The sequence below is a fragment of the Apostichopus japonicus genome, chromosome 18 (genome assembly GCF_037975245.1).
Source record: "Apostichopus japonicus isolate 1M-3 chromosome 18, ASM3797524v1, whole genome shotgun sequence".
Lineage (NCBI taxonomy): Eukaryota > Metazoa > Echinodermata > Holothuroidea > Aspidochirotida > Stichopodidae > Apostichopus > Apostichopus japonicus.
In genome coordinates, this window is record NC_092578.1 from 18,179,956 (window position 1) to 18,194,633 (window position 14,678).

The following is a 14,678-nucleotide window of genomic DNA, read 5'->3' on the forward strand; positions in this document are numbered from 1 at the left end:
ATACTCCTGTTATAAACAGATTGCTGTCATCATTCAAATACAATATAAACAATTTGAGTGAAATTTATAATGCCTTAAAATTTCTTCTGGCACTTGTGTCCTCTGACATTTATATATATATATATATATAAAACACATTATCGAGATAAGCCTGAATGCCTATATGAAATGATACAAAATAAAGATGAAATGATTTTGACTGAACTCGTCGACATTTTGCAAACTTTCCGATGACACTTTCACACCTCTGTATGTAGCCCACCCACCACCTATCTCATCTCTCTTCACTCAATGTTTATCCTCTTCAGCGTAATTATGTAAAGACACGTTTCTGCTCTTTTTCCTCTTCACAGATGTGGAAGGCAGTGAAACGAGCAGTGTCAATCCCGACCGGAGATCGATGACCGAAGATGTCGAAGAAGCGGTCGAATCATCTTCTTCAAAGGATGATGATAGTACTCAAGGGCAAGACATTGTGATAGTGACCAGTTCTGCTGCATCTGCAGAAGGAGGAGGAGGAGGAGATGGAGGAAGAGAGAATGAAGACAAAGAAATCAGAGGTGAGGTACTCCAGGTCAGTACCAGTGGTGACGGCGAAGCCGACAACGTCGTCGGAACTCTGGACATGAGTAAAGGCGGTACATCGACGACGGAATCAGAAAAGGATCAGGACAGCAAGGAGGTCGTAAAAGTGTCTGATTCGAGGGAGCGCATCGAGAATCGGGAAGATGTCTCGGGCAACGATCTCCAAACGGATGAGGTCGATGGCGGTAGCGATCCGCCCTCCGAGGAATCTCGCAGAAATGTTTGTAAGTGCATCGACCCCGAAAACGGTGAAGAGTGTGATCATATGCCTACAGCAGGTGACGGTACCGGCCCATCCTCGTGTGGAGGACACGACAGACCCTCAGAGGATGGTAATGATAACGAAGCGGTCACATCTCCAGAAACTACAGCCGAAGATGATGTCAAAGGTATGTTCTTCCATGATGATTGCCGTTTTTTTCCTGTTAAATTTGCATTCTGATTTTGAAAAAAAAGTTAGGAGATTATATGGTGGTCACTTCTTTCTGTCATTGTTCCATAAGATTAAAAATCTATAATTATTTGTGATCATGTGACTTGTTGTCTTCTTTATGTTTTAGTTTAAAAGTGATTAAATCAAAAGCTGCAATCATGTGTAGTTTCAGGTGGTAAGACTGCTGCTGATTTATATGATGAACTTTGAAAGAATCTAACTCTGCAAAAACTACATCAGACATTTTTTAGGAAACAATTGTTTGTTACAGAGAACTTTACAGTCTTTGGCATTACTAGCACTATCTCTGAACAAAATGAAATGACATGATAATTTGCTGGAATCAAAGGTTTAGATGCAACATCGTGCGGTACAATTCCAGATTTTGGGGTTGGTCAGTTTCACAAGTTGAAAATGACCCTGAATAATGATACTGTGGGATCCACTCAGTTTTGCTCATCTTTTACACACTATGAACTTCTTGATAAAAGCATCTTCATGGTTGTGATATTGGGTTTGTGTTGAACTTAATACTTACAGCAAGTGTCAGTGAGTTAGAAAAGCAGCAGATAGAATCACTACTGTCTGTGTGATATCCGTGGCCATCTTTGTCCTGCAGGAAGGGGTATTGACAGTTCTTCCTGTCGAAATTACAAGTTGTATACGCTGGACATTAGAGAGTTTTTGATCATATTTTTCAAGCATCCATATCACAAATGGACAGGATGGTGCACTGATTTGTTTCTCCTGTAACGTTTGCCACTTGTGTTTCCATCATTTTTTTATTCTTCTGCTTGAAGTTTTTTTTGTGTTGTGAATAATTTTGCACATCCTACTTTTGTCCTTTTGCTGCTTTCACCTTATTTTACAAGATTACTATTTTTACGTGATTTCTGACAAGACATTTTTTCTTACCTAATTTGTTCAGAATCATCATATTTTGCTGCCTGCATGAAATATATGCTTTTTGCTTGGTGTTGAATTTTACCTAACCTATATGCTTTTAATTTTAAGAACCAATGTCAATACTTTTGAAGGTTTTATATATTTATTTCTTATTTTGAAATTGACATTTCTTCCATTTCTCTTACCAAGATGATATCAGTGTCAATTAAAGTTACGACAGAATGGTCTCTTTTAATGTTATACTCTACCCATTGGGTATATGTATATATCCATAATCTTGTGGGTACCTTGTCAAATGTAGGAAGTTGAGGAGACTGCAGTATCATGCAGCCAGGTTGCAAGCTAATGGCATAATCTATTGTGATTTGCAGTCTAACACATTTAGGCATTGCAGGTCTGGAGAGATAATCAATATATTGTTTGATATGGATTCATCCTACGGTAGCGCGAGCAGGATTTTGCCAGCTCCTGCGGCTTTGAATTTTGACACTGTACTCAACAGAGGTTTGTATGGATGGAGAATGGTTGGTGATGTAGCATATGCAGCTAGCACATGCAGGTAACACATGCAGGTAGCTCATGCAGGTAGCTCATTTGCTTAGTATTTCAATACGTTCGAGAAAATTGAGACACATTCGTAATATCATCCAGAAAGTTTGAGCAAAGTACAGTAGACTGGATCTGTAAGTGATTCTGTCCTAACATATTATACTCTTGCTAATAATATTGGTTAAATTTCTTGCTCTTTCTTATTTCATCAAAAGATAACCCACGGTATTCGAAGGAGGATTCATCCTTTTTGCAGAGTATATCCCTTGTTTGCTGTTTTCTTTTCTTCCACAGAGCTTATCTCCAAAGTTTCAATTGGCACTGAATCTACTCCTCCAGACAACTCAGACTCCCTTCCTAAAGATAATCTTAAACTGGTCATTCCCCCTGAACCGGTCATTTCCCCCGAACCGGTCACTTCCCCCAAACCGGTTACTTCACCCAAACCGGTCATCTCACCCAAACCGGTCATTTCACCCAAACCGGTCATTTCACCCAAACCGGTCATTTCCCCCAAACCTTTCGTACTACCCAAACCGAAACGTTTTATCATAAGTCAAGATTCTCCGCATGTGTTAGGAAGCCGCCTATCTCTCTATGAAGAGAATGATGACCCCGAAGAATCAAATTCTAAGTCACTGAATCCTAGAAACAAGTTCTTTGAAAATATGCTTGATCCAGTAAATATTGAGATATCAGATAAAACTAAGACCGATTTATCTACCGGAAGTGGAGTCGAGTTGTCTGGATCAGTAAATAGTTCAGCCATAAGTCAGGGTAAGAACCTATCATGGATTCTAAGGTCACCTCTATCTTATAATATATACTGTATATAGCAAATTCCTCTAATTCATGAACTTTTATTACCCTGTATAATTTCATACAACGGATATATTTATCTCTTAGTATTCAGTCTCAAATTCTCAAGAGTTCTCAACGATAAGTGGTCGGTGCAGATCTGTAAAATTTTGTCAAGATTTTTAAAAAACAGGTTTGACAATTTTTGGTCAGTGGTTCTGTATTTTTGGAGGACTTGTTGACATTTGATAAGACCAAATAACGTGGCTAAAAGATACTTTTACTCGCAAGTTAGTGAAAGCCAAACAGTCATTTGTAAATGAATGACCAGAGATAGTTGAAGTTGAAGGCAGAGGATCCACTGTGTAAAGACATGAAATGGATTGTATTTTTGGTATAGACCAGGGTTTCCCTAACTTTAATCCCCCCATGACCCCCTGTGGATGTCAGATTTGTCCACGAACCCCCAACTTTTGGAGACACGATCTGAGTCGTTATTATACTATAATACGCATAACAGTGCTTCGTAAAAGATCAAGTTCATAGTGTAATATTGTAGAGTTGTCGACTTTTGTACATTCTAAATTATATGATATATCAGATTTTAGTTCAACAAAAAGTACTCTAGTTTTGACTTTCAGAAAAGTCTCACAAACCCCCTGGGATGGACTCACGCACCCCCTGAGGGTTTTATGCACCCCAGTTAGGGAACCCCTGGTATAGACCAAATGTAAAATTTGCTTCATATTTGGTTAGCATCCTTTTATGAAACATTCACAAAATAAAGTCTTGAGACCTTTCTTAAATCAAATCTTGATCAAAATGAGTACCTTGTCTCGCTCACTTGATTCCATTTTACCACTAAAAGACTAATATTCGCTGAGACGAAGAAATGCCTCACAATGCAGGAATGCATGAATCTGTTTAAAATTTATGAGGACCTCTCTGCCAATTATCGCAGTCTCTTCACAATCCATATCTCACTAAACTTACGTTGAGAACTCTCTTCAAAACCCATCAATATTCTTTATTCACTGATATCCTCAAACAAAATGTCAACCATGTATCATATCTACATTTTGTTTCATACACACATACTGGGTTTTTATTTTTATTTTAACACCTCATGCACTTAGTTACTCATGAAAACTGTCATACCATATCCAGTTTTATATATTTTTTTTAATATTAAATCAAAATAATTGAAAATATGGGTTAAAACCGTACCTTTTAACTGCTGGTGCACTTTCGTTCTGTGTTTAGTGCAAAGACAAGAATATGAACGAGGCGTGTGTGAAGTCACTTTATTCATTCTTTATTCTGAAGTGGGCACAAACTAAAGCATATTGTAGTGGTATTTACTGTAAGTTATTGAAAATAGGGCTTTTCATTCACTGCTGAAGGAAAAGATACCTAACCTTCAGACACTAGCACACAGATGATGCAATTTACTTTCAACTTAGAAAGTCATTTCAGATGGGAAAACTGTAGATTGCTCTGGATGAAAAAACCCACCTTACTATGACCCGGCGATCGCTAAGCCTCATTGCTTCATACTGTATATGCCACCGCCTTGTATCCACTCGGCCACAGCACCGGTATATAAAGATGAAGATTAGATGATAAAGTTCAATTTGCATGTTCTGTATGGCCACAGTATCTCAAAAAATAGTAACTTTGATTGCAAGAGGAACTCTCAGCTAATTGAGAAACATGTTGCATTTCAAATATTTATACCTTCTATGCATGTTTGACAAGATCTGAGGTTTGCCCTAAAACTGATTGATTGCATGGAATGTCTTACTCAAAAGTCAGCTGGGTAGCTAGCTGGGTAGCTAGCTGGGTAGCTAGCTGGGTAGCTAGCTGGGTAGCTAGCTGGGTAGCTAGCTTAAGTCATTGAACTGATAGCTAGCTTAATCTCATCATGACAATACCAATTAAGGTAGTGCAGCAGTTTGTATAAATATTAGGCGAGAGTTTGATTCAAATCTGTTATTAATCAGATATTCATGTTTCGAGGCAAAAACACTTTTCTGTATGACCAAGTAGCTGTTCAAATGGTGCTACAAAGAAAGAATATTTGTCAACCAGAACAAGTTGCTTTCATTTAATGCTTTTATACTATATCATGAAACATCAGGGAGGAAAAGGTGAACAATCTCTTTTTTGGCTGATTTACTGTCCAATTGTATCCTTTGTTATCATTTCGTAAATATTGTAAAGCACGCAAAACGACAGGATGTATGATTGAATCTACAACAGAAAATTGAAAGGTGTGTAAACAATTCACTGAAAAGACTTAGCATAAATTAAGCTATGGCTCGCCTTCAACGAGCGTAGCAAGTTACAACTTTAAATGTCTAGCGTACATGAAATGCAACTTCAGCACCGCTATTTCAAGTAGTCCTCTTTAATACTGTAAATGTTTAAACATGTAATATAACCCTGAGATGTTAGTGTTGACTGAATTAAAGCAATTCTGACCCTCTCTCATATGTATAGTATGTATGAAGTATAGCATATGCTATGCCGTACCATACTTACATACTGTATATATATATAAATATATACTGTAACTTTCGGCCAAATTGCACTAGATCTGGATCAAAGCAAGATAGCAATGCTAGAGATAACACTCCTCAGGAGCTTAAATGCCACATGTTTGACCCATATCTGATCTGGATCGAAATCTGATCTGAATCAAAATCAAAAGTGGATCAAAAGGAATCGCTGTTTGTTACCTACCATTATTTTCAAAGTGTACATTGATATACATGTAATTTCATAGATCACCTTTGACCTGAGGTCATCTGTGATTTCAAGAGCATGTCTGAGCATGCCCAGTTCAACCCTGAGTCTCTTTCTGGTTTAAAGTTTCAGAGTTTGATCTAGATCGGAATGGTGCATCACTTTAACAGTCTAAGTTGAAGCTTCATGTTGAACCTGGAGCTCCTTGTTCCATCCAGTTCTGGTGTAAAACAGACCTTATTATGATCATGAACTCTTCATTTAACCTACTTTGCTAATCAGTTAATACTTTTCTCAGCTGCAAAATATCCTTTAATAATTATTACAAAAGAATCAAATCTAATTGTAATATTTTACTACTATGATCTCTATTCTTAATATATAGATACTTTTGTTTTCTCTCCACGTAAAAGTGACACTCAAACGTGTCAAGAGTGTGGAATTTATATCGATTGCTATCTTAACCCTTCAAGCATGTTAGTCTTGATACAAAATTTGTATCTGTTCTGCCGGCCTTAAAGTTAATGATCTTGTTCGTATGTCCACAATCACAGCTAAGGCACAGTAGTGAGAAATACAGCACCTATTATTTATTTATTTATTTTTTGGGTAACTTTTGACACACTTTTATACACATTCATACAGTATATCCCCCAATAGGGTGGAAGAAAAAAAAAAACAACTTTTACTCTTTTCATTGAAACTTCTTACTAAAACTGGTGGTTTTGTATTAATGAGGGCATCAGGCACAAATCAGTCTACACAGGTTACCTTCATTAAGGATGTAAATTTAATTCCCCTGATATTTTGGTTACTACCTCAATTGTCGTGAAATTTATTCAACACAGACAGCAAAGATTTAGGGTATTAAAGTGCATTAATAATGCAGTGTTGGAGAGGCCAACATCCCAGATGGAAAGTCTAAAGTGTTGTAAAGTATAATTATCATGAAACATTTATGACGATGGTTGTAGACGTAAAAGTCAAAGCCCGTGTGGCTCTATGATGTCATACAGTATGTACAGTAGATACGATCAATTGGTCAGCTTTGCATAAACGAAGAAAATATTAAAATCTGTGATACCTCTCAAATGGAATCAGATTTTTCTTAGCTGTTTGGGGAAGTTTGTAATGACAGTTATCTCTATCACAGAGATCAATAAGGATGGTTGCGTTATGTCTCCTTTCATGTCCAGATGTGTCGTGGACTAATGTTGAGCACATTGTACAAAGCTTAAGTTGCATTTGAATGTTGGCTTTTAAATATCAATCATTCTGAACAAGCCATCCAACTTTCTTTAACCATTTAATTGCTTTCTCTTACTTTTTTTGATTTTCAAAACCACTAAGTTTTCTTGGAACGGCGGTGTAATAAGATATCACAGGATCGTGGCAAATTCTATTTCTCGTTGTTACTTGTTTGTTACAAGCGCAGAATCCATTTAAGTTTTTTCCATCAAGTGAATTGATTCTAGGACCAGTTATTGCACAACTCGATAAACGGATGCCTAATATGTCTAAAATGTGACATCACAAGTTATAAGTAATGCTTGCACTTGCATCCTGTCTAGAAGTGTACATGCAGCTAAAGATTCACTTTGTACATTTTAAAATTAAACAGAGAAACTTCACATGTATGTATTAATGTTTTGCAGTAAATTTTCCATAACATTTGGTATAAAGTCCACAGAAGATATTTTTGAAAGGTCAATTATCATATTAATAGTTTGTTCTTACCTTATATCTGAATATGATGACAAAATAATTAGGAATCTTGAGGAAGAAGTGGCCTCATGTTTCATTTCCCTTTTCCACTTGTAGGAAAACATTCATCACCAGAGATGAATAAAAAGATGGATGATAACAGCAATGAGACTACTAGCTACTCCACGTTACCCCAAGAGGAAGACCTTGCTCATGAAATGGAGGACAAATCCCTGCAAATGTCCGCAGGTCTTGCCAAGGTAGGGAAATCCAACTCGGGAAACTCGGTACCGTACCAAATGCAGACGGACCCGCCGCCCGAAGATGTACACGACCTGAAGGAGATGTACCAACAGATGCAGCAACAACTCATCGAGCTGCAACGGACGATGTTGTTGAGTCAACAACAACAGCAGCCGACCAATCAGGGAGCTGCTTTACAACTACAGCAGCTACAACAACAGATGCTACTCCATCAGCAGCAGCAGTTACTCGCTCAACAAGGGATGATGCCACAGCCAATGATGATGCCCCCCCTGATGATGCCCCAGTCTACCCCTCCAATGGTCCTCCAGATGCCACCTCAGGGTCTGGTCATGCCCCCCGGATACATGGTGCCGACTCAACAACCAGTGGTGATGATGCAGCAGCCACAGGCTGCTCCCGCTCAGATGGTCCAAACTGGTTCAGAAGAGTCTGGCAGTATAAGGGATGTATCATCAATGAAAACAGAAGGGGCGGATGCCAAAGCAGATGGAAAGCCTTCCGCAGGTGCGGAACCACAAGCAACAGATGAGAAACACAACGGTTTGGAAAAGTCCGACAGTATTAGTGAAAAGGAGCCACAAAATACTTCCACCAAGGAAGCAGTCATTGAGCAAGAAACTCCTCCCTCCAAACCTCTGTCCACTGTGCCGCAATCTTCTCCCCCAAATGAAGAATCAAAAACTGCTAGTCCATCTTCCAGAAGAAAAAATGTCTTTGCAGATATCGTAAAGAAAAAGGGGAAACCAACGTCAAATTATGTGTTATCTGCTCAAAGGGAAATGTTAAATAGGCAGAGAAGTAATTCTGATTCAAAGTCCAAACCTGCATCTTCTCCACCTCAGGTCAGTGAAAGACTTGAGACTGAATCGGACTTAACATCTAAAGACACTGATAGAACACAAGAAGAAGAAAAAGATAAGGATATTAGTACAAGTGAGAAAAAGGTTGCTTCAGTTGGTAAAATACCAGTTGAAGCTGAAACACATAGGAAGGAAACTAATAATGAACCTGAAAAGTTAAGTACAAGCTCACAAAGTGTTAGTAAGATAAATGGTGCCCCTGCTAGTTTAGAAATAGTAGGCCAAACAGGTGACTCCCACCCTAAGGCTCAACCAGTGAACGTTGATAACGAGAGCAGTACTAGAGCAAAGGCTGAGGGTTTGCCACCTACCGTTATGGATTCTTCAGCGAAACATAGTAACAACCAATCAAATGGACAGCCCGCAGCGGAACCATCTAATGAGACTGCAGTTACAGCAGAAATTAAGACAGACACAAACACAAACGAGAGTATTCCTAAAGAAGACAAAACAGTCCTAGTGTCTTCTTTTGAGCCGCAGTTTGCAGACGACCAATCAATTACGACTCAACTAGGTGGTGGAGATGCAACTGCTCATATGCCTCCAAAAGTGGCACCCAAACCGGCGCGGAAACCCGTCGAAAAACCACAAAGTCGGGAGGCGAATCGTCCTTTCAGAAGATCATCGAGACCGGTGTCCTTGGCATCCGATCGACACGGCGAACTCCAGCAGATGGCCAGTCTGAACAGTGTGAGCCGTTTCAAAGAGGTGGGTTTCCAGGGGGCTGTGGGTCCAAGAAAGAAACCTTCTAATGCTGTTAGGTCGTACATGCAGGTCGTTAATAAACAGATGAAAGATAGGCGAGGCCAGAGTAATGTTTATAGCTCATTGAGTAGTGATAAACAAGATCTTCTTAAAATCTTAGAGGGGGGATTAAATCCCGCCGAAGGTGTCAATCCGGATGTTCAGGTTGGAACCGCACACATTCAGAAACTAGTAAAACATGATGAGGACTCAGATATTTATTCCGATGACTGGGATACTGATTGGGATAGTAGCTCTGATGACAATGCCCAATAAACAATAGAGATTGAGATAGTATCTTGGGGGACAATTGTTAAATAAACAATAGAGATTGGGATATTATCTCAGGGGACGATTGTTTAATAAACAATACAGATTGGGATAGTATCTCAGGGGACAATCGTTTAATAAACAATACAGACTGGGATAGTATCTCGTGGGACAATTGTGAAATAAACAATACAGATTGGGATAGTACTGTATCTCGGGGGACAATTGTTTAATAAACAATACAGATTGGGATAGTATCTCAGGGGACAATCGCTTAATAAACAATACAGATTCGAAAGACATTTGAAATGAAACGAAGTGTATTTATTTTCCTACAATTGATACAACTCAGTTTTGCCTCATTCTTGCATCAAGATACCAATCAGCTTATTAGTTTCAAAGTTTTGCTTAGTCCCCTTTCAAAATTCTGTGAAGTTTACAACATGCAGCTAGTACACTACCATAGCCTTTGAGGAGAAAGTACATTTTTACTTCACTTAGTACCAATGTGTGGTTGATAGTTTGTTGACAGTGTCATTGTAACAAAGGTTTTTTTTATTGTATGAATTATTTTATCTTCACTTAACTTAGAACAAAGGGGTATTGTGATTGGGGACTAAATTATATATAGATATTCACTTTAACTACAAATCGGAAAAGAAAAAACAATTTAAAGTATAAGTTTGTGTTTAATGAGTTTTTTTGCACACCTGCCGTACGTTACTTCATAGTCGATTTACCAGGTACGTCAGCAAACATGATGACCCTAGGGATACATGGTTAATTCTTTGTAAAATCATTAAAGAACAAGAAACCTCTTCAAAAGGATTTGTGTCATATAAACAATGATTTAAACTTGATATTTGTCTTTGAAACCCTTTTTTGTTTCCCAATGATGACTTACTGGTTATCCAGACTGACAATTGTTCTGGTATGTGATTAAAATCTGTTAATCCAACAATTACTCCACACCAGATTATTTCAGCTTAAACAGCTGTTTTCTCCATTTTTTTTAACCCTCTCTCTGGTGCTCTTGATGAACAAAAAAGCAAACTCTCTTTACCTTTGCATTAATATCTTGCAGTGAATGATGCTGTGTGCTCTTGCTTTTGAACGTGCCTGCACCTTCTTCCTTCTGACCCTTTTCTTTACAATGCAGTTTTAATCTTTTGCATAGATATTAGATTGTGTAGCACCTATTAGGTTGTTGTGAAATGTCATGAAGAGAAAAGCCCTATAAATTTTTAGTCTTGACCAACCACAATTGGCCATAATGTGAACATAGATCAAACTTGTTCATCAGGTATTGTACGAAATTCTTTACATCAATGATTCTTTGTTCCCCCTTTTCTTTAGTCATTTGGTATTGTATACAAATCATTTTCCCTATCATTTTCTCAGCATAGGTATGTATCACATTCACATCTGTAGGTTTATTTTGGATCACAATGTACACTCTTAATACATTGTCATGAACTTTGAATTTCTCAAGCAATTAAAGACACACCTTAGAACAGTTATTTTATTTCCCATTCCTCCCTCAGTCACTAAACCCATCAAATTATGAATGTTTTATCTTTTTCGTATTTCATTTACATGATTATATTTCGCCTTTCTCTAAATGTTTGATATTTTCTTTTTCCTATTGTAAATTTATTTTATTTTTTTATGCATTTTACCTTTCTTTTACAATCATTTTGAATGATAGTATTGTATAGGTAAGTCTCAGATCAGAAGGAAAAAAAACCCCAAAAATATAAAAAAATGAATAAAAAAAATAAAAAAACGTCGATTAATGATACTGTAAGGCGTATATGCAATTATAAAAATCCTATCCTTTTCTCCTTGAAAGGGTTGTCTTCGTTAAGCTGTGACGGATGGTCTAGTTGTTCTCCAGCTGGGTAATTGTTGAACATGTATATAAACTAAATGGGGCATAGTTTTGCTGTATTTAAGCCTATAGTGAGTCTTCACGGTGGTTATATATCACACCCTTTATTAATATGGGAGTTAGTATGTATATATATTGATATATTAGTCTTATATTGAAATCCGTTAACTAATATGCCTGACAGTTTACACATACAGTATAAATTCCATCTGATTTTGGCATCTTATGGTAAATCCAAAGTTCAATTTTTCACTCTTTTAGTTAAAAAATCCACCGAAACTAAGTGTCTTCATTGTTTTACAAATCGCTCCCCTCCCCCACCCTCTTCTGTGGTGGAAAATGAAAATCTTCAGTTGATATTACATTAAAAACCTCAGAATTCAGAAATATTTGTTTGGACAAAGACTCCATAATTTTCGGAGCTTTCTTTACATTTTGTTTTGTCGCTGGTAATGGAAAAACCATTTCATTGCTTATGGATAGAATGGTCACAATCAGAAAACTGAAATCAAGAAAATATTTTTTTTTGTAAAGAAATGTCATGAGGATTGCCAATCAGTTACCAGAGATATTACGTATGGGGCATATGTAACAAAAATTGGGATGATTTTTGCTTTCCGAATATTGTCACATGGAAATAACATTCATGTATATATACTTGAAAGTATGATTATGTTTACCTTCTCTGATGAGGTGTTTCCTTTCGCCCCCTTTTATGAAACCAAAACCTCTTCAATTCATTGCAACTTTCAATTTTCCGCTTTTTCTTTAGTGCGGTTTCTCTGGGGCTTGCATAACTTTGCATGTCCGTTGAGGAGCCATGCTTTCTCTCTTCAAAGCACTGCTAGGGTTTATTTTGGGGTCCGTTAAAAAATATAATCATTTTGGATAACGCATTGGTTACTATTCAGAGTGGCAGCCCTTTTAGAACAATTTAAAGTGGTATGAAAAATATAAATATGGAAAGACACGCACTAATTGCCAGGATGGTATTTATGCTGGAAATATCCTTGTAGGCCTAATACTAATCCATACTGCAGTGAATTTTGCATTTCGGGAAGTACATGTAAAAGCAAATGTGTACTCTTCTGATATACTTAAGACTAACGAAATACCCAGCCACATAAATTTTCATCGATGAAATATAAAATGTCCGATGTGCTAATGCATGTCAAAGATGCTCCTTAGTGTCAACTTTGTGAGTATCTCAAATGAAACGTACGTACCCCGTTTTACTTGAAACAAAGCCTATTAAAATGCAAGGTACAAACTCCCCCTCCCCTTACCCTCACCCCATTTTTTCTTGTTTTTGGTATTTAATGGTGAAATGGTTGCCCTAACAAGCTTCTGACTTATGCCATGCTTTTCGCTTTTTTCCATTTATCTTCTAACAGATGATGGAGGCGCTAAAGAACAAGGAAACCACTGACTGATGCAATAATATTCATGGTGGACATACCCTCCCTTGTTTTATCCGGAGCTCTACTTTATCTTACTGGGATTGCTTTTTTTTTTCTCTGCTGTTGGAGCGAACATTCCCTTCCCCCCTCTCTCACCTCTTTGCTTCTTGTACGGATCATCTTTATTTAGTGAGGGAAGACTAACGCCTAAACGAGAGAGATCTTTCAGATAGCTGCATAGTTAATGTTTAATTCGTTACCTTTTGGAGGAAATTTCAGTTAACTTAAGGGTCAACAGAAATGTAAAAACGAGCCTGAGAAAGAGAAAATGTTCTTCTTTTTGTGTTAAATCGGAGAAAAAGTTTAATGGAGAAGCTTCTATACGGTAATGATATGAATTGATTGATGTCATTTATCTTCAGTTTATAGAACACTTTGTAAGTTCAAGAAATGCAAAGGTGGGATTCGTGAACTGATGATTGGTTCTAGGATATTTGGAAACGCTTTTTTAGTAAAACACCAAAAAACGGCTACCATGCTATATAGCAACATCATCATCATCATTACAGTTCAGAACCAAAAAAAAATATGTATTCATTTATTCATGTCTTTATTTTATTTTTATATTCTTCAGCCATTCTGTACAGTTACTATACATTAACCAGAAAGGAAACTATTTGTGTCAAAAACTATTAAAAAAATAGAGATTATTTTGTCGAGGCTTTAATCTATAGGAGTGCCTTATTTAACAAATGTCAAGTAGATGGTAAAGAAGATTACCGAGATATTTAACCTTGCTTAATGTGATCTACTTAGAGAAACAAACTGTTATTAACTTTGCCTCTATTGTCCAGCCGTCTTTAGTTTAAACTAGCAATGTCGTTAACAATAATGTATGATAGCTGCCGCATTGTAGAAGATGCTAATGAAGTTATTAAGTTTATCACCGATCGTCCAGAACCGCAACCCCAATTGAGTGCAGCGTCAATCTTATTTTATGCTATAAAGATAGAAACAATACACATGCGATAGTTTGGGCTTGTAATGGCAGCCTTGGATGATGAAAATGTTCAGAATATCTAAACAGCAAAAGTATTTTTAGAATACTACGACTACTGATATTGCATAATCGTAGCAGTTTAGCTTGTAATGGGACACTTTTGGATTAGCAACATGTTAAAGATAACTTAACAGAACAGGGAAGGGTAGTTTGGATTAGTTGAGAATCCTGGCACGTTTGCTTGAAACTTAAAACGTATCTTACCCTCTTCGGTGGGGATATACAGTTATAATTTGAACAGGGAAGGGTAGTTTGGTTTAGTTCAGAATCCTGGCACGTTTGCTTGAAACTTAAAACTGATCTTACCCTCTTTGGTGCGATATAAAGTTATAATTTGAGAGGAAATCTGATGTATTTCCGTTTTTTTTTGGTTTTTTTTTGTAAACATAATAGAATTAATGACACGGGTCAAAAACGTGTAACTAAGAAAGAACACAGGCTACATGATGGGCCTTAAACGGAA

General features: G+C 37.2%; 1 protein-coding gene across 7 annotated transcripts in view; it reads left to right on the forward strand.

The window, feature by feature from the left end:
- Positions 1–13,477, forward strand: part of LOC139959013 (uncharacterized) — a 46,486-nt gene extending 33,009 nt beyond the window's left edge. For 5 of the 7 annotated variants that reach the window (XM_071956507.1, XM_071956512.1, XM_071956511.1 and 2 more), the window contains 5 exons: positions 354–974; positions 2,768–3,250; positions 7,841–9,558; positions 10,780–10,795; positions 13,150–13,477. In XM_071956507.1, the coding sequence (XP_071812608.1) occupies positions 354–974; positions 2,768–3,250; positions 7,841–9,558; positions 10,780–10,795; positions 13,150–13,184 (2,873 nt within the window). In that variant the 3' untranslated portion in view covers positions 13,185–13,477. The remainder of the gene's footprint in view (positions 1–353; positions 975–2,767; positions 3,251–7,840; positions 9,559–10,779; positions 10,796–13,149) is intronic. The other 2 variants (XM_071956510.1, XM_071956513.1) reach the window with 2 other exon arrangements.
- Positions 13,478–14,678: the final 1,201 nt, after the last annotated feature.